Source organism: Chionomys nivalis, chromosome 18 (assembly GCF_950005125.1).
Source record: "Chionomys nivalis chromosome 18, mChiNiv1.1, whole genome shotgun sequence".
Classification (NCBI taxonomy): Eukaryota; Metazoa; Chordata; class Mammalia; order Rodentia; family Cricetidae; genus Chionomys; species Chionomys nivalis.
This window is the reverse complement of record NC_080103.1, coordinates 45,955,177-45,979,336: the sequence shown is the minus strand read 5'-3', so window position 1 is coordinate 45,979,336 and position 24,160 is coordinate 45,955,177. Positions and strand designations below refer to the sequence as shown.

At 40.4% G+C, this 24,160-nt stretch overlaps 1 protein-coding gene across 1 annotated transcript in view; it reads right to left on the bottom strand.

The window, feature by feature from the left end:
- Emcn (endomucin) overlaps positions 1-23,046 on the bottom strand; it is an 84,629-nt gene extending 61,583 nt beyond the window's left edge. The window contains exon 1 of the mRNA XM_057793775.1: positions 22,842-23,046. Coding sequence (XP_057649758.1) covers positions 22,842-22,914 — 73 coding nt within the window. The 5' untranslated portion in view covers positions 22,915-23,046. The remainder of the gene's footprint in view (positions 1-22,841) is intronic.
- Positions 23,047-24,160: the final 1,114 nt, after the last annotated feature.

Here is a 24,160-nt window from a genome sequence, read left to right as displayed (position 1 = left end):
TCCTATAGAAGCTAAATAAGAAAGTGAACCCAAAGAAAATCATATAGTCATCCGCATGGAGAGGGGGAAGTAGACAAGATTCCAGGGCAAAAACTGGGAACTTGCGGGTGAGGTGGCATGGGGCAAAGGGGAAATGGGATGAGAAATATGAGAAGGGGAGGATGGGAGGAGCTCGGAGGATTGGGATGGTTGGGATATAGGAAGGATGGATACGGGAGCAGCGAAGTATATATCCTATCTAAGGGAGCCATCTTAGGGTTGGCAAGAGACTTGACTCTTGAGGGGTTCGCAGGTGTCCAGGAATATGTCCCCAGCTGGTACCTTGGGCAACTAAGGAGAGGGAACCTGAAATGACCCTATCCTATACTGATGAATATCTTGCATATCACCTTAGAACCTTCATCTGGCGATGGATCGAGGTAGAGACAGAGTCTCAATTTGGAGCAACGGTCTGAGCTCTTAAGGTCCAAATGAGGAGCAGAAGGAGGGAGAACATGAGCAAAAAATCAGGACCACGAGGGATGCACCCACCCACTGTGACAGTGGAACTGATTTATTGGGAGCCCACCAAGGCCAGCTGGTCTGGGACTGAATAAGCATGGTTTGATTCCGGACTCTCTGAGCATGGCGGTCAATGAAGACTGATGAGAAGCCAAGGACAATGGCACTAGGTTTCGATCCTAATACATGAACTGGCTTTGTGGGAGCTTAGCCTGTTTGGACGCTCACCTTTCTGGACGTAGATAGAAGGACCTTGGTCTTCCCGCAGGGCAGGGAATTTGGACTGCTCTTCAGTATCGAGAGGGAGGGGGAATGGAGTGGGGGGAGGAGAAGAGGAGTGGGGATAGGGGGAGGGAAGTGGGGGGAGGGCAATATTTGGGAGGAGGGGAGGGAAATGGGAAATGGGGAGCAGGTGGAAATTTTAATTAAAAAAGAATAAAAATAAATAAATAAGTAAAAAAAAAAGAGTTTATTCATGTTTCATATGATTCTAAAGCTCATCCTAAGACCCCACAGAGGAGAAAGGTCACTGCTGCAGCAATATTTATAAACAATGCATGAACAAAATGCGAACTTTGATAGGAAAATGGAGCAATAACAAAAAAGTGAAATTCTAGAGATGGGTAACATGGTGATTAAAGTGAAAGAAGCCAAAAGGTCAGCAGCATAACAAACCGATGACAAGAGCAGAGAGCTTGAAGACATTTTATATTTATATCATCAGATTTGAGGAACAAACAGACACACACACAAATAATTGTTCAGGGATTATAAACCTTCAAGAGATATATCTGTATGCAATATTAATTTAAGAAGGAGGAGAAAAAAAGAGAAAAGGCTAGAAAAAATTATGGAAATAATAGCTGAAAATTCCTTCATCTGTGAGAAGATACCAACCTCCACTTACAGGAAGCACAAGGGTTTTCACATTGATTTTACCCCAAGGGGATTTTACAAAGACATATATAATCAGACTACAAGACCGCAAGAAAAAAGTGAGAACAAGAGAGAAGAAATTGCTAGACAACAAAGTGGACCCTAAGAGAGACATACATGGATCTAATCTACATGGGAAGTAGAAAAAGACAAGATTTCCTGAGTAAATTGGGAGTGTGGGGATCATGGAGAGGGTGAAAGGAGAGGGGAGCAGAGCAGAGAAAAATACATAGTTCAATAAAAGCAATAAAAAAGGAAAGAACAAGTCGTTAAGCGATTAGTAGCATTTAATTTCTCTTAACTCGCTCAGTGGGTTTTACTATGACGTCCCTAGAAGTCTTGGGTATTTTTGTATGGAAATGGGGAGCTTCTATTCCCAAAGTTGAGAGAGATGTTGCCATAGATCTTCAGATAGTACATCTTCAGCAGTGATGTTGGTCTGACTACTCTGGGCCTTAAACAGCATCCCAGAACTGAGTCAGAAATATTACCTTTGCTGAGTCATTCCTTTCAAATAGAGAATCACTTTAAATGATTGTGACATAATTTATAGTTAAAACAGCAGATGTCCCTGGACTGGGGAGTTACAGCCCTTTGGTTGCAGCACAGACCAGTCCTGAGTTCCAGCACAGAGGTCTTTCTTTTCTTTCTCTGTGTGTGTTCTCCTGCTCACAGTGCAGATAGAAAACCGGTCTGACCACATGCTCACAGGGAGAACATCAGGTACTTAGCCAGGAACAGAGATGACTTTGTGTTTTTTCTGCTCTATGATTTTAGAGATTAGCTTTGCAAGAGTATATTATCTTTAAGGAATAAATGTTCTGAAAAATTCCCTAAAGATGCCACTGAAGAAGCCACTTGTGGGTTAATTGCATCTCATGTTTTAAAAAAATAACTCTGTATGGTGTGGGACAGATGCAGCCCTCATTACCACAGATTTTTTTTTTTTAACTTAATAGTAGGCGATTGACATGTTTCCAGGATAAGGTCTCAGCACCAGGCTGGCAAGCACACATCCTGATAGTCTGCCGAGAATATGGGGCTGGAGGCCTACGTTCACTGGCAAGGAAAATAAGACGTGAGCTGCATGCTTGCCTTTCTAATTGACTCAAACAGACCTCAGAACTCATCTAGGGGGACTCATTCTATGATAGTGCCTTCCAGTTTTCACAAGAAAAACAAAGCCCCCTGAAGGTCTGTCTCTAAATCCCAAGACAAAGACTTGGGTGGAATGGTGTTTATTAAGAACCACGTGGTCAGATTCCTTATAGTAGAAGATCTTACACATTAAAAATGATGCCCAGAACCAGAGGTAGAAGAACTAAAGAACTGAATTCACTGAAAACTGGAAGCTACGTTTTATTTTATTTTTGAAAATACAGGAGGGAAAAAAAAACTTTCCAAGGTTGAGATGGAACGTTACTGCAAGTCAGTAGCAGAGACATCTAAAGTGTGCCCTTCACTCTGCCTCTCTCTGGTGGCAACCTGCTTGCCTTCACTAACAATTGGAAATATGCACCAGGCCTTTAGTTAAGTCTTTTTTTTTTTTTAATCTGCTATGCATGGAGGAAAGGGAAAGCACATTTTGGTTCCTGCTAAAGCAAAGCTAAAGGACTTGCCCTAAAGAACAAAGAGACACACACTACTTGATGGATGCAGAAAGCTGGCAATAAAGGCAAGTGTGAAAACACTTCCCATCATGTGTCACACGTTCTGACATTTCCCAAGGGCTCAGTGTACATTTTCAGCCTCATGGTCGTGTATCAAAGAATGAAGAAGCATAAGCGCCATTGACGGTATCTAAAATCCTTTTCTTATTCAATTAAATATCATCCACCAAATCCAGAAGCATAAGCCTTCTGGGTCATAGCTTTGTGTTTGGGAGGCAGAGGGTAATTGTAACTTGCCTCTGTAGCTGTCCTGAACGCCGTTGGCTGTAAATGATGCTTCATATCTATAAGAGGATAATCCAAAGAAACGGGCTCTGGAGCTGTGGAACTGGTTACCCAATCTGGGCAGCACCAGCACTGAGGGATGTGTTTTATGAAGTTTTCTATGTCTGAAGTCAGAAGTACATTACAGGGAACATTTATGAGTTGATTTTGTTAATTTTGAAGACAAATTCACTTTATAGTTATTAAATTTATTTTCCCTGATATAGAAACAGAGACATACATAAGAGAAAATAAAAATATGTGTAATATCATATTATCAATATATCATGAATTTAGCCCTATGGAATAAGTTTGATATAATTAAATATTTTAAAAATTTAGAGTTATGAAAAATGTGAGAATTATTAATTTTCAGACAATCTTAGTGGCATTTGCAGGTATCTGTGTGTCTTTGGCTACCAATGAGGTGCTTGTCATTAGGTCCTTAATGTTTATTAAATGATAGACATAATTAAGCTTTGTTTGAATTGGATTGAATATGTATAAGGCTGCAATAATTATTCTAACCTTTAAGGTAGAATTTGCATCTCATAAAAACGGAAGAATAAGGAACTGCATTGAATTTACAATGAACACGTGAACTACTCTGGGTTTATGCTTATTTTTAAAGCATTATTTCATTATTTATTCCTGTTTGTAAGGAGACCTCAGCTCTTTGTGACCTGAATAGTATGGAATACAGTATAAGTTTGGATTTACGGTTCTTTAAGGAGAGAGCCATTTCAAAATCTGGGGATAACTGATGGAACATTTCGTGTGTTTGCTGCATTTTCCTGTCTCTAGTGAGATTGCAATGTTAGATGACATCACTCTTCTTCTCCTTCTGCGATAGAGGCTGCAGTGAAATGCACTGTGTATATCCAGAGGAGCTGTTTACCAAGCATCAATGCATTAGCAAACCCTCGTCTGCTGCCACAGGCCCTAGTGAGAGAAACAGAGCTGGCAAATGAATTGTCAACTATGCCTGCAGCAGCCTACTAAAGTTTGAGTTCTTAGGAACTTGAGTTACAAATTCCAGCTACTCCTGTCCCACTTGGATTCTTACTACCACATGGCTTTTCATAGCTTTTTCTTTATGTACTACTTCCTTACTCCTTTTTTCTTAATGTCAGTTCATCTTTAAAAAAACAAGTTCACTTTATAATATGTAATACTATGACATACAAAGTAAAATGACATCACAGATCTTGATAGAAGTAATCACAAAAATAAATACTATTAAGAGTCACTGGAAGAAGTGTGTGTGTGTGTGTGTGCTTGGAAGCAAATGTTTTACCACTTAACTATTTCTCCAGTCATCACTATAGAGTAGGCATCATTGTTATTGCTAATTATTATTTTGAGGTATATTCTCATTAGGTAGTTTGGGCTAGTCTTCAATTGGCTCTATGACAGGCCAACCTCAAAATCACTTTCTTCCTGTCTTTGTTTCTTGAGGTCTCGGATTATAGGCATTTGCAACTAAATTGGGATCATTGGATTTTTGATATAAAATTTAGTTATATCTTCAATTTGATTCATGCTTTCTCAGCTTTAAAAGAGAAATCAGTGAGTGTTAGAACATAGTAAAAACATGAGAATACCAATCACACATAATGTGCTTTAGAAACCAGAAGCATATTGAAATTTGGATCACTATTATTCTAAGTTCTATGATTATTTAGACCATCTAGTGACATTAATTGTGCCATTTTAAACTGGAAATGGTATTCTTGAGAAAATCTTCCCCCACTACCAGGCAGGCATGGATGTTGTACCGCACCAAATCACCAAATCAGATAGCTTCTCTGTCTGAGGGAAAAATGAGTTTCTCTTTCTCAAATTCTAGCATGGATTGTATCCACTTCCTTTGAGATCTAAAGGTCACATGGTCCCAAAGATCAGTGTGATTTTAAACCCTGATAACAAGTAGAAAATAAGGGCTGAACAGTTAATTGACAATCATTAATGTCTCATATACCAATACAGAGGAAATATTTTACACGAAAAGGAGCCAAAAGGCCTACAACAATCTAGACAGACTCGAGTAAGACTTGATTTCTCATTTCATACATCATAACTACCTAGCAGCAAAACAAATTAACCCATAACCCACTAAATACTTTATCTAGGGCAACAGCTATCAACCAGTCTTCAAAGAAATCTGATTTTTACCTTAGAAAGAGTAAATGGAATTAAGTTTCCAAAGAGCAGTAAATTAAACATTTTAAAGTATCACGAATAATAATGAAAGAGACAATAGGCAAAAAAAGAATTAGAGAAATTACTGTATATTTGTAGGATGAAGTTTAGAAGGAATAAATGTGAAAGAAAACCCAAAATATAAAGGTAAAACTAGAAAAGGGCAAAATGGTACAAGAAATAAAAAAAGAAAGCAGTAAATGATCAAAATACAAAAGAAAACCTAAGTTTTGGAATAAAGGTGACATTTTATGTTCAAACTCTGATAAAGTTATACTAAATAAAAACTAGGATGTAACCACTGATATGTCTTCAACAATGCTTTGATTCTTACAACAGTGTGAATTTCATTTTTACTCTTTTAATTTTAAGCAAGAGTAAAGTCATAAAGAAAAACTAACATTGGTAAAGGTGTAAATTGAATTTTGGGAGGAGACAAAGGAAGAGGTGAAATGATATTTCATAACATTGAAATAAATTTGTCTCAAAAATTTAAATATAGAGCAAGTTTTCATTGACAGCAGCTGTATTAAGCTGCTCATATTGCATTGTAATTTACCCTTACACCACCGTCTAGTATTCCTCTTTGCAGTGGCAGTTTGACAAGCGCTTTGAACAATTTGTGGTTTTGTTTGCGTCACTCTCTGACCCCTGCCAGGTGTTGACCGGGACTGGCAAGGCTAAAAGCAGGGTGAACTAGAAGAATCCACATAGAAGACAATGGCTGATTATGTAGATCCTGGATTTTTCTCTATTGGTGATCACCATGAAGTTCCTTGATTCTTCTCCCAGAAAAAGCAATCCAAGAAACCAAGGTAGAAAACAGCTTGCTACTATGGAGCTTCATTGTACTTTGCTAGTTGTACAACTCAGTTCCATTCACTATAGAAATGACTCACTCAGCTTCAAGAATAGCACCAGACACAGACCAGTGTGTGTGCTGAGACTGGCTCGGACAAATCACTGTCAAGGACAAAGATGATCAGATTTTAAAACATGAATTTCTGTATCCTAGAGGAATCTGTGCAGTTTTAAAAAAATATTTATTTATTTGTTTATTTATTTACTTATTTATTAGAACCTACTTATCCTAATTCCTATGGCTTTCTACTGGAAAAGCTGAATTCCAAGCTCTCTCTTAATTAAGGCATTTTTATTTCTACTTGTAAGTTGTCCGGGTGTTTTTTCTCCCTCTTTTTATTTAATAAAGTCCCTCTAGAATGCAAATGGTTTTTCTTCCACTAAAGTTCAGTTGTACTCTCTGTAATCATTTCCCCAGAACTCTGTACAGACAGTTCCTAGAGCCCACAATGGGACACTTAATAGTTGTTTCCCCCCAACATAGTTACTCAATGTCCACTATGTTTTGGGACTGTGTTATGTAATGATAGAAATGATAGTTATGACGTGGGATGTCCTTCTGTATATGCGTTGTTTTTATTGATTGATGAATAAAGTTGTTTAGGCCAATGGCTTAGCAGAGTAAATCCAGGTGGGAAATCCAAAAAAGATATACAGAGAGAGTAGGCAGAGTCAAAGAGATGCCATGTATCTGCTGAAAGAGAAAGATACTAGAACTTTACCAGTAAGTCACAGACTTGTAGCAATACACAGATTAATAGAAACGGGTTAATTTAAGGTGTAAGAGCTAGCTAGGAATTGCCTGAGTCACTGGCCAAACAGTGTTGTAATTAATATAGTTACTATATTACATAACAATGTAATGGTAACCATAATATAGTTACTGTATGATATAACACTATAATTACAGTTCTGTAATTAATATAGTTTTTGTGATTATTTGGGATTGGGAGGCTGGGAAATAAAAACACAGTCTCCATGTACATAGTTACTTATCAACTAAGATGATTTATGTTTGTATCTTATAATCACAATGCTCACATTTTGTAAATTCTGTAGGTGAACTGCTCAAGATTTTTAAGGATGTCTTTGAGTACACATCTTGTATGCATAAATTATTTTTCGTAGGTTAGTTAGTTTTTATATTTCAATATTCAACTATTTTAAGTCACAGAAAAATACAACTACTTTCTGGCTAAGCTTCTAAATTTAATTTGCCTGTGCTATTTTTCTCCTTATTAATATACAAAATTTAGCATCACTTTCAAGGTACTTGTCGTCTCTTTCACATTTTTCTTACATTCTGGGCTGCAGAGATAACACAGTGGTTAAAGGCACATATTGATGGTGCAGATGACCTGAGTTCAGTTCCTGGCACCTACGCTGATTGGCTCACAGCCACCTATAACCTCAGCTCCAGGAGATATGATGCCCTCTTCTGAACCCCTTGCCACCTACGCTCATAGGTACGTACATATATGCATAGATTAAAAACAAATTTTTAAAAAAGAATTTAGATGTTTATTACAAGTTTAAAACAACGTGTACCTCATTGCCTGGCTTTTAGGGACTCGTAGAGATAACGTATATAATTTTTTTTTTTAATTCCCAGTGGATACTCAAGTGCTACACCATTGTTGTTCAATTCCAAGCAAAAAATGCTTTGGTACTGAGGAACTCCACTGGGAAACAAGGCACACTGATTCGCTCAAGCATGCTTTTGATAAATGTTTTATCACTTTGCAAATAAGTTTTTTTTTTTTAAAGTACTTCTATCCTGATTTAGATGGGGTTCTAGGAAAGTTAAAATTTAGAAATAATTAAAAGTCTGTGAAATAGTTGAAAAGGTTGTTCCAGATAATGATTTCTTGTCTTCTGCACCAAGAAACACAGCAAACAAATAAAAAATAAAATAAAATACAATAAAAAAGAAACACAGCAAACCAACCTGAATATGGGCTTAAGATCTTGCCTTGTCTCTCTCTCAGCACTTCTGGGAGAATAGGAAACTTGAGTGGCCCAGCTAGCCTTAACTCTGCAGCATCATCTTCAGCTGAGTGAGATGACACACCTACGCCGCTATCATCCCCAGATTCATCAGCTTACTAAGGACAATGAATGCCTTTCCTAAAATAATTGGAGGCAGTTGCATCTTGCAGACCGCTACCTCACTGCAGGGGACGAGCCTGCGCAGAGGTGGGTGGGGTGTCACAGGGCAGGTGTCTGAAGTTAGATAAGCAAGGTTTAATGAGCGAGAATCTAAAATTCAAGAGACTGAAAGTGGATGGAGAGACAATCCATGGCATAATTTAAGTTCACAAGTATAAAATAGTTTTGTATTAATAGACATTATTCTAGAGATGTGGAGAAATAGTGTATCCAGAAATTGTTTAGGACTTATGATAATGAAGCTTTATTTGGCAAAAGAATCTATTCTCATAACAAACATTTGAGAAGGCTACAGACATTTTCCTCTAGGGTTTCTTTTCTAACATTTCCTAAGGTTTTTTTGGTTAAACACATTCAACCTCAGATAAGTGCTAATCACTTTTAAGACCTTGAAGATTCTTCTCTACCAAATAAGATTGCTTATTTTCATTTTAATAAATTTCAGTTTAATCGCTAAATTTCTAAGCTTAGCATCTTCATTCTATTCTGCTGAAGCTCAAGTTGTCCTACCTGCATGAGGCCTCATTTGTTAGTCCCATCCACAGTCCTCAGTTTTCCTACCACACAACGCTTAAGCCTCACAAATGATCACCCCCTCTTTTTTACTCAGCCGGTTGCTAAGTGCCAACTATGTAGTGGGATTGTATTAGCTACATTTTCAGGAACTTCTAATGTTTTCAAACTATTTATTTTTATTATAAAAGATAAGAGATAGAAATGGGGAAAAGTGAATGCATATATAGCAAATAAAATCTTGGCTCAAACCTGGGCTAACGGTGATCTGGAAGCTCTTTGGGAATGTGCCTTTATGAATGGCCTACCTCCCACCTTTACCCAAGTAACCTTTATCTGACATTGCAATAATTTCTACAGGCTCTATATTAATATAAGTGTAACAGGGTTTAAACTTCAACTTTTAATTTCATGAAATTGGAAACATGCATCTGTGTTTCTGTGCTTTGATAGGTTGTTTTTTTTTCCTTTGGGAGTGATGGCTAATGCACATTTATTGTATTTCTGCATGCAATCTAGCGAATGGATGAATAACATCTCATCTCTTTTGTGTCTGTTGCTGTGATAAATATGATGAACAGCAACAACGTATAGAGAAAGGATTGATCTGGTGTTTGGCTCCAGAGTCTGAGTCTAGGACAGAGGAGGTGTGGCAGCAGGAGGTAGGAAGTTGAAGCTGGCCAGTCACATTTTATCCACACACAGGCAAGGCTACAAGCCATGGGATCTTGTCTCCAGGGTTGTGAGTCCTCTATCAAGACTCCAATTTCTAAAAGTTCCCTAACTTTTCTCCAACAATGCCATTGACTGTGACAAGGTGTTCAAATACATGGCACTAGGGAGGGGGACATGTCTCACTGAAATGACCACATCAAGTAATGCATTTCATTTATCCCTGTGAATCCTGCCTCTCGACATGGAATGACCAGTAAGGAAGCTGAACAGGGACAGGGCAGCAGAAACCGAGTCCCTATAAAGATGTGTGTTGAGGCTGGTGAGGTGGTTTACTGGGTAAGGATATGAGCCTTCAAACTGGATGGTCTGAGTTCAATCCCCTGAACCCAAATCGAGGAATGAGATAAACAACTTGGATTGTTCTTTAACCTCCAAATGAATGCCCTGGTAGGGATGCTCCTACATTCCCACACTTGCAAAATAAGGAACATAAAGCAGAAGTTGCCAAAAAACTTATGCTGTAGACTCTTATCACAGGCTGTCATGACCTATAGAAATGAAATTTCAATTGTTCTTTTCAATTATGTTCTAACTTTAGATTCATACATTCTTCAAATTTCCATACAACTGTCCATTTGCAAGACTGAGCGGGAAAGGATGGATGTCCAAGAGTTCCGTCAAGGTCAGGAAGTTTATGGTCAGCAGTCAGTAAGAGGAGATGAGAGGAAACAAACCAGCTTTACTCTCATGCTGTGATATGTGTTCTCCATCATTCAAATCGTTCTCTCGGTTCTCCGGTTTCTTAAGGCTACAAAATAATGCCATGAGCTGATGCTACCAACTATTTCCAGCAATATTTTAAGACAAATATTCTTCATTTTAATAAACAAAGAAAAGACTGACCAGAAAGCCTAGGTAGTTGTACAAAATAATACTGTAACAATTGTTCTTCATTGTGCACTAAAACATCAAAACATGGGTGATGTTTCGCACACTATCTGCTGGCTGCTTAGATGCAATACAGGCTTTACACGACAGGTGATGGGATTAAACCTGGAGTACACAGGAAGTCAGATCATGTGTGGAGTGGGCAAGGTAGATGTGCACACACATTTAGGAAAGGGAGCATGTACACAGGGCACGTGAAACTCAGTATAAATGTCAAGTAAATACAAGCCCCAGGGTTACTAAGAAAATGCAGGAAGAGCCTCTCCTCTTTGCATTTTTTCTTTGTGGCTAATCTATTTTATCAAATTTTCTTTGGAGAAACACTTCTGAAACTATAAGATATTGTGTGGACAAGCAACACCCCTTCTCATTTCATGTCAAAGATGTTTGGTTTAGGACCTCTGGGCCACAGTTCCTAAGTCGTTTTGGCAACTGATCTTAATTGAGTGCCATCAGGGTAACGAGCCAGCTGACCAGTATCACTGTGTGCCATGTTGCAATAACACAGAGTCTCATCTCCTCTCTGTAGTCACAGTCTCTGTGTTAATACTCCATGAGTCCTCAAACATTTTTTTGTATCTTAACAATTTAATGAAACCAACTTTGTGTTTGGATTATCAGCCACATGCCCACGCCACATGAGACACTGAAGAGAATGTAGCATTTTCTTCCTTAATTAACTTATTATTAAAAGTGGAAAATTTTCCTGAGTAGCCTACAGGGTGCTCCCAGGTTAATAGGGTGGAAAGAGCCAGCAGAATTGAGAGTGAATGACAACATCCCATGAGTAAGTACTGAAGGGGCAGGCCAGACAAAGTAGGAATTTAAGTGTAGTGCCTAGGGGAATTCAGTAGTTCAAATAATATTTTTCTTGGCCATATCTACTTTCCTATTATCCTAAACTAGTACAAGAAAAAAAAAAAAGACAATGAATTCATAGCAAAAATTTCCCAGAAAGCAGGAGAGTATGCCATTTTCCTTGAAAAGTAAACTTCCCAGTGCCTGCTGTGAAGTGGCTTGGTGAATGGAGTTGGATGGCCACGCAGAGAAACACACTGGCTGCCAGAGGAAAGGCTAGAGGCCGGCGGGCACTCTCTTCCCAATCAGTGGAACTGTTAGGGCGTCTCCTCCCAGCGCCTCCACCTGCCCCATCCTAGCTCTCTCACCCAGGGCCTCTCCCTCCCTGAGCCGCAGCAGTTTTCAGGTCTTTTATAGCCCCGTTTTTTCCTCTGGGCAACTCTTCCTGGTTGCTAATGAGTGCCACATGAATAGTGCCAATAAAAGAAGAAAATGGGAGAGCGTCTTGCTGATGTGATCTCTGACCAAACAGAACACGCCTTTTATGTGCCAAGCCCCTCGGCCAAGCAGCCCAAGTGAGAATCCCCGGAGCTGAGCCCTGCTCTGCTCCTGGAGGTGTCAGGATGAGGGAGAGGCAAGGCAAAACGTACAGAAGTTGTTAGAGTAAGAACATAAAGCTGGAGCTCTGGAAGGAGCTGCGCCGCCATCCAGCCCAACGTCTTTCGCTTCGTAGATGTGGAAGATCCTGGCTGGAGAACATGGAACCTGCTTGCGTCAGTCACAAGAGAAATGGGAGCCACTGGCAACTGAGACTAAGGGCTCTTGGCTTGGAGAGCAGTGTCTTCTCTCCATGGTTAGGTCCTGGCTCAATCTGGTCCCAGGGCTCAACCGGGAAAAAGATAAAATCTCTGTTCTGTTACCAAATACGGTCAATCATTTTTAGACAAAATTTCTTACTAGAACTATACTCAGATAAATGTGTTGTGAGGGATTGGGTCTGTTAACACTCGCGTCAACCACATAAATGCCATTTGGAAGGACTACTGACCTGTGAAAAATTTCAAATTTAAGAATGACCGAATGATCTGATGTTCCTACTTTTTCAGGATTAGATTGAAGTTAACTTGAGAAATTATGGATGTCAACAACGTAATAAATTTACTTTTATTTGAAGTATAATAGTTCAGAATGACCTGACAGATGGTGTAGAGGATTATGGGATTTTTTTGGGGGAGGGGATTGTTATGTAAGGAAATCTGAGTCAACAGTTTGCTGGTCACTTTGGTTGATTTGGGTAGATGCTATGATCAACGGTCGGCACAATCTCCATTATATAAACTAAGATGGCAGACCAGCTTCATGGGGCCTGGCAAGCAAATGTAACCCACCAGGCCCCTGCTTCAGTTCCTGCCTCAGTTTCCCCCAGTGATGGACTGTGACCTGTAAGCCAAGTACAGCACTAGAGAAACCAACTAGAACACCAAGGATAAAAGTAAATATGCCTCAAGCAGCAGAACACATCTTGGATGCCCTGTGTCTTTTTTACTCTGAGGACTTGCAATGAAACACAGTTTTCCACATTAAAGCAAGGCCACTAACTAACCCAAAGATAGATCACAGGAAAAGGAAAAAACATTGAGACATTATCCTTAATGCCTGAAGAGTCACGTACCATTAAATGGTGGACTGATTCAACCAGTCCTGGTAACCTGATGTTACCAGGGTAACAGGTGACTGACAGCATTTTCTTTTAATTCTGTTTTTTTTTTTAATTTTGTAATTCTTCCAAGTTTTAGAATACTACATAAAATTAGGTCACATAAACAAAGCTGTCAAAACTAAAAGAAACAGAGAATCACAAAAAGCTCATCGAGTCACATGATTTAATCATTAATTAGTGCAACCTTGATCCTGCAATTGCTATAAATAAATCCTAATAAGCTAATTCTATGGATTTAAAAGACAACTCACACCTCCTAGAGTCAGATTTGCAGAGAACATAATCAGGAGCTATGCCGGAGTCGAACAGAGGAGTTGGAGTCCAGGCATGCAGCCGCAGCCTCTCCGCCCTAGGGAGAGGATCCAGGAGCTGCCTGTCTGTGTCCTCACACTAGCTCAACACTCTAGGAGGGCAATTTCACACTTCTTACCACAAAAACAAATTTCTTTTCCCACTTCGGTTAAAAATAAAGTCAATGTGTTATACAAATAGTTTTCTATGTTGTGTGTGTGATTTTTATAACTCAAGCATTATTTTGAAACATGGCCATTGCAATGTGAACAGCCACAAAGAATAACATTATAGGTATATGGATAAAGGAGAAGTAATGCAACAACAGAGTCCAGTTATTAAGAGAGAAGCCTGACAGAATTCTGAAGTCTATAAATCTACTTATTGACTCTGTGATTTCAATATTAGTTGCCATAATCATAGACAACCCAATGATTATTCATAGTAAGTATTACACTTAAAATAGATCTCTCATTGCCATGTAGAATAACTGCTTGTCAATGCGTAGACTTTTCATTACTGTCTAACAGAGAAACTGATGCTAGCCTAGGTTCAGTGTGGTGACCAGTTCTGTCACACGCAGAAGCAAGACTAAACTTCATTGCCGCATCATGACTGAATCTCCATCACTAACGTGTCCGACCTTTCAAACCTACTAATAGTTAATTTTTATGAAAGATTAAACTGTTTGTGGGTCTGCTGCATGTGGTAGCACAATTTTTACCTCAGCACTCAGTAGGCAGAGGCAGATTTCTGTAGGTTTATGATTCATATAATAAGTCTTAGGCCAGCCTGGTCTACAAAGCAAGTTTCAGGCTAATCAACACTATACCATGCCTTTAAAAAATTTAAAAAGTAGATATTGACTATTTTGAAACAAAAATGTGTTTCATTAAATATAAACTTTCAAAAATAGTCTTATATTAATTCTTTGAAAATTTATTTTGTATGTATCTTTTGATAACATTCACTCGCCCTTCTCCACCTCTAAGATCCACCCCCACTTTTCTACCCAATCAACTTCATGTTCTCTTTCTTCATAGAGTTTGATTTGTGTTGCATGAATAGTCTTGGGGGTAGGTCAGCCTATCATTAATGGAGTCACACTATTAAATAAATCTCTCTCTCCATTTGTGTCTATTGTTCTAAGTGATGGATTAGTGAAGCAAGTGATATAACTTTGAAAAACACTCTTGAAATTATGCAAATTCACACACATAATTTTCACTTGCATATATTGTGACTATAACGTAGCTCAGCATCCACCCTCTAGAATACTATATTGTGTGAAATTATTTCAGGAATTTATATTTTATCAGGGGAGAGTTAAGTATATACTTATTAGTTGATTCTGACTGGAATCAACTTAGAATAAAAACATTTCATCTAAATGGTGAAATGTGATAAATGATGGAGCATTAAGTTCCAAATTTGTATGGCACTTGCTGCCCCTCTATACATTTTGTGTGCATCACCTCACAATCAATGTCCCCATGATTAAATTGCACTTATCTAATTACACAGAATGCCAGAAGTTAAGCAATTCATCCAAAAGTCAGAATCTGAATCACATCGTCTGAATCTAGAACTATTACAATTTGACATTAAGTGACTAATTCTGTAACTTCCATCTCTGATGAACCATATATCTGCTCCACTGACATTTAGAGGCAGGTCTCTTTTATTCTAGCCAGTGTGGCAAAAGGCACTACAGTTCCTTCTACAAGATTCATGAGGATCATTTGAATGAGGATGCTAAAAAATCATTATGTCCAAGCAGAAGTTCTTGTAGGTTCCATGAGAGGTGGCAGTGGTTTCTCAACTGATGGAGGGGGGTGTCTCTTGCTATGTTCTTCTTTTTTTTAATCAGAAAACAACTTATAGAAATGTCATCACCCTGGAAGGTAGCAAGCTACACAAGAAAGTCCCAAAGAGCGTCACTTCTTGTGTGATTTCATGACATGTGACCCTACTATACCCTCATACTGTTTCGAAGCCTCAGCTTCTTGGACAGCAAAACAGATGCAACACCAATGGCCTTGAAATAAGAGCTATGAGAGAGATTTTCATCAGCACCAATGGCAGATGCTGAAGAGGCTGTGCAGATACTGCACACTTCAGAAAGGTTTCAGACAGAAGATGACGGATTGAAGAGATTACTAAGGGGTGCACATTTCAGTAAAATCAACAGTATTGATGTTTTTAGACATAGAACTCGTTACTGACTCTGCACACACACAACTGTTTTCTTCAGAGCTGGTCCTCTTTAGGGTATTGCTTAGCTTACCATCAAGAGATGGATCAACACTTTATAGTTATTTAAGTAAGGAGAAGCTCTAATCCATACCATGGCCTACACCAACACCCACATCCAAACGTTTCCACTGAGAAAAAATGAGTTCCCTGGGAAGCAGAGTGCGAAATCAGAATGTGCATGCCCTTGGTTTAGGAAGAGCTGGGGTTGCAAGGAAAAGGGTGTGGGGCTAGAGCAGTGGGTCTGAAGCATTTCAGAAAGAAAAGGAAAATCCTGGGCTGAGGAGATGACTCAGTTAATGAAGGGCTTGAGGACCTGAGTTCAGATCTACCCCCTGCCCCAAAACAAATGAGGCATGTGCACCTGTTATCCCAGCATGAGGGATGCTGAGCCAAGAGCATCCCTGGAACTCACTGACTGAGTCACTGAGTCACTAGGTTTAGTGAAACCCGGTCTCCAAAAATTCGGTGGAAAGGCATCGAGGAAAATACCTGACACTGACCTATCTCCCGCACAAGCACAGAGGCACCAATCTCCTGCCATACATGCACATGCACATACACACATACTCTCTCACACACTCACACACGTAAATAAAACAACGGGAAAATGGAAAGTATTCTCCCTGAGTTCCTTCCTCTTCATCAAATGCTGTCTTGTGGAATGCTAATGCTGCTGTGCTAAATTACAAAGAATTTTTTAAAAAAATCAAGTATGATTCTGAAACAAAGGTTAGTATCAGAATAGCATCAGACAGAAGGCAAAATATCGCCACCAAAATGAAGCAAAACCCTGTCTGGATACAGCTGTGTACAGATGGCTGCCACAGCAATGGCTGGAGTTCTCGTGGTCAGGAGGGCTATACAGACTAGCAAAGTGGGAGTCTAATTCTCCCACGGTGCCGCTTCTAATTTGGAGAGCAATTGTCGTCGCTACTGATATATCTGTGCGTAGGAAACAAAACCCCTGCTCAACTTCAGAATGTGAGCTTCCCATTGGCCTTTGTGAGGGTCACTGGCTCCACTAATGTTCTCGTGTCTATTCCTCTGTCACGTGCTGTGGTGCATAGGGGTCCCCACCTGCCATCTGAACTCTAAGTTTCTCTTCTAAGAGACCTTTTCACACCAAGGAAATATTACCGCCTGATTCAAAAAAAGCCCAGTAACCCTAGGAGTTCAGAAACAGAAAAGGGGGTAGGACATAGGAATCGGATGTCACAATAAATTCTTACCTTAAAATTGCTTAGAAATGTAGCATCTCAAATTATTCCTAGAGTTGCAGAGGCCATTGGAAATTGATTGTTACTAAAAAAAAGAACCTTAGTAACTGAAATCATGCAATGATCCACAAGTTCAATATTTACCTGAAGCTTAAGATAGAAAAGGAAATGACGACTATCTAACAAATTAATTTCTGAAACCCTCAAATATGAACACTTTTCAGTTTTCTGAGTGATTCTGATCTACAAAATGAAATTGAAAGAGAAATGAAATTTGTTAAGGAAGACCTTATAGATGTTCAGAAAATACTTCATATTTGATAACATATGATCACTTTTACTTTTAGGACCATTTTAAAATGAGTTACTGAGGAAAGAATACTAAACAAAAGACTTGAGGACCAAAGTCTCTTCCCACTGCATTTGCTCCACATAATAATTACTCTTTACACTAACAGATTGCTTATTCCAGTGTCAGAAATATGGATAAAAATTAAGCTCAGCCAGGTGGTGGTGGTGCATGCCCTTAATCCCAGCACTCAGGAGGCAGAGCCAGGCGGGTCTCTGTGAGTTCGAGGCCAGCCTGGTCTACAAGAGCTAGTTCAAGGACAGGCTCCAAAACTACAGAGAAACCCTGTCTTGAAAAACAAAACAAATAATAATGAGCTCAAAAGAAGTACAAAGCAACTTCATATAACTATTTTTATATTGTTTGTTTACGATATTGTCCTTATATTTTATTTATTTATATTATTTATTTGCCATAGTTCCTGGCAAACTGTAAGATGCTTGCAGTGTGGAGGAAGAGTTAAGATGCTGCAGGGGAGGCTCTCATGAAATTAAGCTCCATACAGAGTGTAACACGTGGGCGCCTGGAAGAGAAGGGAGCTGAGTATTCACGTTGCTGTCACAATGAGGAGGGTTAAGCTTTGAATCAAGAACTAGATGTCGGGGTTTACTGGGTTTGGAGTTGCCTAGGCTATTTATGACAATACTGGTACACTATGGTCCCTTTTAAGACTTATAAGTCGCTGGTCCAGTTGAAGCACAAAGAAGGGACCTTATTAGAAGTGGTCGGAGACTCCAGCACGCTGCCCGAGTGGTTTCGGACCGAGTATCTGGATGATCCAGAAACAGTGTACGTGAATCCTTGGTTCGTGGAAGCAATATTTGGCAAGGAGTACATCCCACATGTCGAGAGTATGTCACGTACCTTGCTTCAAGTGACCCATTGGCATCCTGAAGAGGATGCAGAGATTTTGATATTCGGGCCTCCTTATTACCAAGAAGACGTTTCCCAGATGATCTCCAACTTGGTTAATTATTTCCGCCCACGAATGAAGCAAGAGGAGGACATTTTTCCAGAGGATGAGACCCAGTGTCTTCTTGAGGAGGTTGATGAGGCCGCCACCCAGCTGTCTCCTGTGAGGGTCGCTAAGTCTCAGGTAGAGGTCGCTGAGGCTGCTACCCAGCAGGCTTCGATAGAATAAGACTTTCTGTTTTCCCCTAGTGTTAATGTTTGCAAACACGATTGAAAATATTCCAATAAAGAGCTGCATCCTCAAAAAAAAAAAAAAAAAAAAAAAAAGAACTAGATGTCTACAGAAGCTTCTCAGTTTCAGGAGGTCCTCCCATTATTAATTGTTTCTCTCAGTATCCATGTTACTGGGGTTACCCAGAAAATTAGGAAACAACCTTCCTCCAGACCCAGCAATACCACTTTTGGGTATATACCCCAAAAGGATGCTCAATCATGCCACAAGGACAAGTGCTCAACTATGTTCATAACAGCATTGTTTGTCATAGCTAGAACCTGGAAACAACCTAAATGCTCTTTGACTAAAGAATAGATAAGGAAAATGTGGCACATTTACACAATGGAGTACTATGCAGCAGAAAAAAAAATGACATCTTGTCTTGTATAGCTCAATAAACTCAATAAAAAAAATAAACTACAGATAATCTGTGAAAAAGAAAGAACTAGATGCCAGGTGTGGTGGCACACCACCTTTAATCCCAGTACTTGGGAGGCAGAGGCAGGCAAATCTCTGTGAGTTCGAGACCAGCCTGGTCTACAATACCTAGTTTCAGGACAGGCTCCAAAGCTACAAAGACACATCATCTCCAGCTCCCACAACATTCAGTTCCCATTGCACAGCTCAGCTTACATGTCTCACCAGGATCAAAACCTCACCATCTTAGCATTAGTGTTTCTCCCAAACTACATATCTCTTCATATGTTTTCTTGTCTCTGCTCTTTTTGCCCAATTCTGTGTCCACACAGCCCTGTCTTGGCTTGTCTCTCATTGGCAGTAAAAATGACAGGGACAAGCAACACATGTTCTATGTCCTTGATGCTTCTCCCAGACCCTGCTTTACACCTCAGTGGTAGACTTTCTCACTGACAGTGTCTGGTGCAATGGTTTCCTTGTCCATTCTCTCTTCTGACCCCAGCAGTCAGATCTATTTTCTGCTGACAGACAGATACTCTTAGTTTAGAACTCTGATGATAAGCCCCATGCTCAAGCACTTTCACAGGTACCAATTGTTAACTATAAGTCAATATTGCTTTTTTATTTTGGAGGTGTAGGACTCTAATCTAGTGCCTTGGATAAATTAAGAATCTGCTTTACCCTGAGCTACAGATCCAGGGATGGATACTAATCTATATTTCCCATCCTCTACTCAACATCTCCTGATACATACTTCGCACAGTGTTTCTTAGTATGTACCCAGATTCAAACTACAGCTTCTTTATATTTATAGACTAGAATACACTGCTGTTTCAACAGTGTTCCTATTCAGGAAATTTTTACATCTACCTTGAGCCTCCTGGTTTTCAAGTTACAAAGTTCGGCACATTTTTATGAGAAGTTGTGAGATTTCCCAACATACCAAACTAGGAACTTGTTTGGCATTTCTCTATGCCATTCTTTCCTTATTCCTCAAGACACATGACAAAATTTGTGTTGCTTGGCTCTTCCTCTTACCATTCTATCTAATACAAGAAATGAGTCCTATTGGCTTTGATAAAGCTACAGGATTTAGCACAGCATCTTCCTATAGTATATTCAATCAATTTTTTGCTTTATAAAATTGGATGCTCTATCAGTAACAAATGAATTCTTCCAAGCAACTAAACCCATCTGATTTCCATATCCTGGGGTCTGTTTCTGCCTACCCCAAACTCCTAGACTGAGGCAACATTTAAAAATAAAATGGTAGAGAGAGTAAATGCATACAGCTTCCGGGCTTCCATTTTCCTGAAATCGTCTTTTAACATTGCTGAGTCTCAGTCGTCAAAAGCTCACCCCTCTAGACCTCAGAGTCACCGGGGTGTCAGTTCAGTTTTAAGTACAACACGGAAGACTTCAGGAAAGACTGGCCATCTCCTTCAGGAACTTCTGGGACATATTTCTAAAGAGCAGCTTTCCAAGTTGGACGATATATTTTAGGCCAGCATCCTATTGACAAAAGCTACTTGCTGCCATACAGATAGTTCTCTGGGTCTCAACAAAAGTTCCACCACCAGATTGTATTTATTTAAATCTGAGATTGACAAAAAAAAAAAAAAAAAAAACACCAAAAAGAAAAGTACTTGGTTTCTCGGAAAAGAACTCATATTTAGCAGTCAATTTCAGAGCCAAAAAGCATGCATTTGCTTGACAATCTGAGCGTTAAAGCCGAAATGGCTCCCTCCCAGACCCCAATAATTGACTCTGCTGATGAATTTGTTGATCATTCTAAGTGTGAGGAGCCAATGAAGCTCAGAACTCAATGTACTCTGGGTACACAGAGTTGGGAAAGAGCTAATGAGATGAACGTAGGAAATGCTTCATTTCCTGTGCCCATTCTGCTAAGGAAACATAAACTGGCAGCGCCAGGTGCATCCAAGTCATCCATGTAGCCTGGAAAAACTCGGTCAGCCCTACCCAGGCCACTGTCAAGGGTCAGTCTGTGGCGCCAAGATACAGCTTCTGTTATTTTAAGATCAGTCTCTCTCTCTCTCTCTCTCTCTCTCTCTCTCTCTCTCTCTCTCTCTCTCTCTCTCTCCCTCTCTCTCTCTCCTCCCCCTTCTCCTCCTTCTCCTCCTCCTTCCCTTCTTCCCTCTGCCCCTCTCCCCTCTCCTTCCTACCCTCTCTCCCTCCCCTCCCCTCCCTGTTTTCCTCATTCCAGATACAGGTCTTAAGTTCTCAAGTAGGTTTGTTGGCAGATGCGAAGGAAATACTGTCTAAATATTTTCCCTGCCACAGTGAGGAATTATCCAGTGTGGGCTAATAACTTGTTAGAATGTTGACCCTGCTAAAGCGAGGGTGGACGCTTGACCAGTGAGCTGAAGGAGGCTGCTGTTTTCCCTAAATGGCCACAGTGGAGAAGTCTGTGGGCCCTTCTGTGTTCTCTCCATGCTGGTTGCCTCTCTTATAGTCAGTTTGGAGGCCAGTTCCTCTGACTCCCTTCCTCTTTGTTCCCAGGATGCACAGCCCATTCAGAATTAAAACGTGCTGGCGGTTTGCTGCACACTTGAAGGCCTGCAGACTTGAAGGGGTGGAGAGCCTAGCCCAAGCTTGTGGTACTTTTATCAGCCAGGCACACGGGTTTTGAGCAGAGTGTTGTAGGGTAGTCATTCTCATCAGCTGTCCTAACATATCCTGAGGAGACACTCAGGAGCAAGCCACTGGACAAGATGTAGCTCAAGTTGGACCATTGGTTGTGTTTTCATTCTTTTTTTTTTTTTAACTTTACATTGCTTTTATAAATTAAAATTTTGTAGGCAGTAAACTTTGGGAACAGGCGCAAGCAAACTTAGAATTGAGTTTTCTGGAGAACCCCCCCACCCCATGCACACATACCCTCCACTCACACCCTCAGAGTCAGAACCAGTCTCTCCCAGTTATGTCTTCTCTTGGTAGCTTGTATTTTAGCTTTTATGCTTATTAAAGCTGCCTAATGCTAGAATCGATGGCCTGTTTCTCTCAATAGCACATCTACCACTGTGGGAGACGGAAGCAACTTGCTCATTTTGCTGTTCCTTGCACCGCCCAGCACAGGACAGGAGCCGAATAAATTAGTGCTTTAGCTTAACTGTTTATTTTGTGTTACTTAAGAATGGTTAGAAATAAAAACAGTGACGCTTGCAGCTACTCACTAGGGTGGTGCAGCATGCACCTGAGGGTCTTTCCAGGCAGTCGGTGGTGGGTTTTACGTCTATCTTTAAAGTTCTGACAGTCACACAAAGTATTGCGTGACTGTGTTCATATCTGCATATACTTCTGTAACAAACGTCTATACATTTAATTCCCCGCTTGCCCAGTCACCTAAGATGCTAATATCCTCCTAATGGTGAATCACCATTCACTTCTTTAGCTAGCTTTACCCAACCAAAGCTGAAAGAGAACTGGGATTGACACCGGCGCCCTTGGTAACACAGTTTCCAATGACAACCTTTCCCTCACACAGAAGTCTCTTATCATTCTGGGCTGATGATAGAAAAAAAATATATGTCTTTTTGAATTAACACATTTTTAGCCAAAATTCTATCTTAGTCTCCGAAAAGGTAACACATTTCCCCAGTTGTTTATGAATCCATTAAACACACTTTCAGGCCATCAGGCTGGCAAGCATTTCCTTTTAGCAGAAACAAGCTCTCATCTGTGGCGTGCCTTCTCGGCCTCTTCCCCACCTAGCTCCCTGTACTCCATCGAGCAAATCAATCGGCACATGAGGACAGCAGGAGGAAGCCTCCTGAAGGTCAACAGAGGCTAGAAGCTCGCCAGCTCCGATTTCTCATCCACACCACCAGAAGGATCAAAGAAACGGTACCTTCGCTGGCCTCACTGCGGCAGACACGGTTGCACAGGAGGAGGAGAAGTGCAGTCACCTGAAGCAGCTGCATGGTGCCTTAGGAGGGTCTCAGTGGCTTCTCTCCCGGGGTAAGGCGTGAAGGATTCCTCCCAGCCTCTCCGGGCCGAGTTAGCAAATGGAAAAGGTGTGCCGCATGTGGCCAGACGCTGCCCATTCCTACTTATTTTGGGGACTCTGATAAAGAACTAGAGGAAACGCACACACTCCCTTTGGGAGGTCAGCAGAGCGGAGATTTATTGTTTCAGCCCCTTACAGGAACTCTTTTCCCCCCTCTCTCTTCCTTTGGCAGCCACTTGTGTTTTTGTTACTGCGTTATTTTGCTCTTCTTCAACAAAAAGGTCAGGATGGGATTGGAACAGGAAGGGACCCTTCTCAAGAAAGGGCCAGGGAGCTTTCTAACTTTTGTTTTGAAAGCGCGTTTTGGAATAGCTGTGAGGATGCCTCATCAAGCAGCTACTCAGCCTGCCTAGGAAGGCTGTAACTTCTCAAGGGCTGGGTTTGAGTACAGAACCCATAGGGAAAAGCTTTTCTTCCCTCTTTTCCACTCAAAACCACCTTCAAGTGCAATTATTGATTAGATTATGCTCCACTCTTGAGAAAGCAAGCTGGCCTTTTGTGAACATCCAGAAAGATTTTTTTTTCAAGACATGTCTAACAGAATTAAGCAAAGATCTAACCCCCTGCTCATTTGGGATTTGATATTTTCCCCCTTACTTTGCACACACATGAGGGTAGTATACCACCACCAAGATACATCCCTAGCCTAGATTTCTGGGTTTTATTAGTGAGTTTTTTATGAACAAGAAAAAAATTATGACATTGCAGGTATAAGGAATCTGCCTCAGTCTGCTTGGGCGGAATGAGGCATTGGGGCAAGTCAGGGTTGCTGTGAATTATGTGTTCTGCAGGACCCAAATGCCAACCAGCAGTCTCTTTGCTCTCAGTGATGACCAATTAATACACGATAGTCACACAGACCCCTGCACACAGCACCAGCGTGAACAGGAGAATAAGAGGCTCTAGCCACAGACTTCACATCTAGGCTCAGCTGCTGGCTCTTCAATACACCATGAGGGGCGGGCTTCCTAGAGAAGAGTGCTGATGGATTCTTACAGACTAAGCTACACAATCATACTTTACTCCATCCGTTTCTTGTTACAGCGTCCATGGAAGAGAGGTCTTCATATAAAAGCAGATCACTGGCTCAGACCCTTTGAAAAGATGGTTTATTTCATCCTGACCATACTCCAGTCTCAGAAGAGCTGGTTTTTAATTTT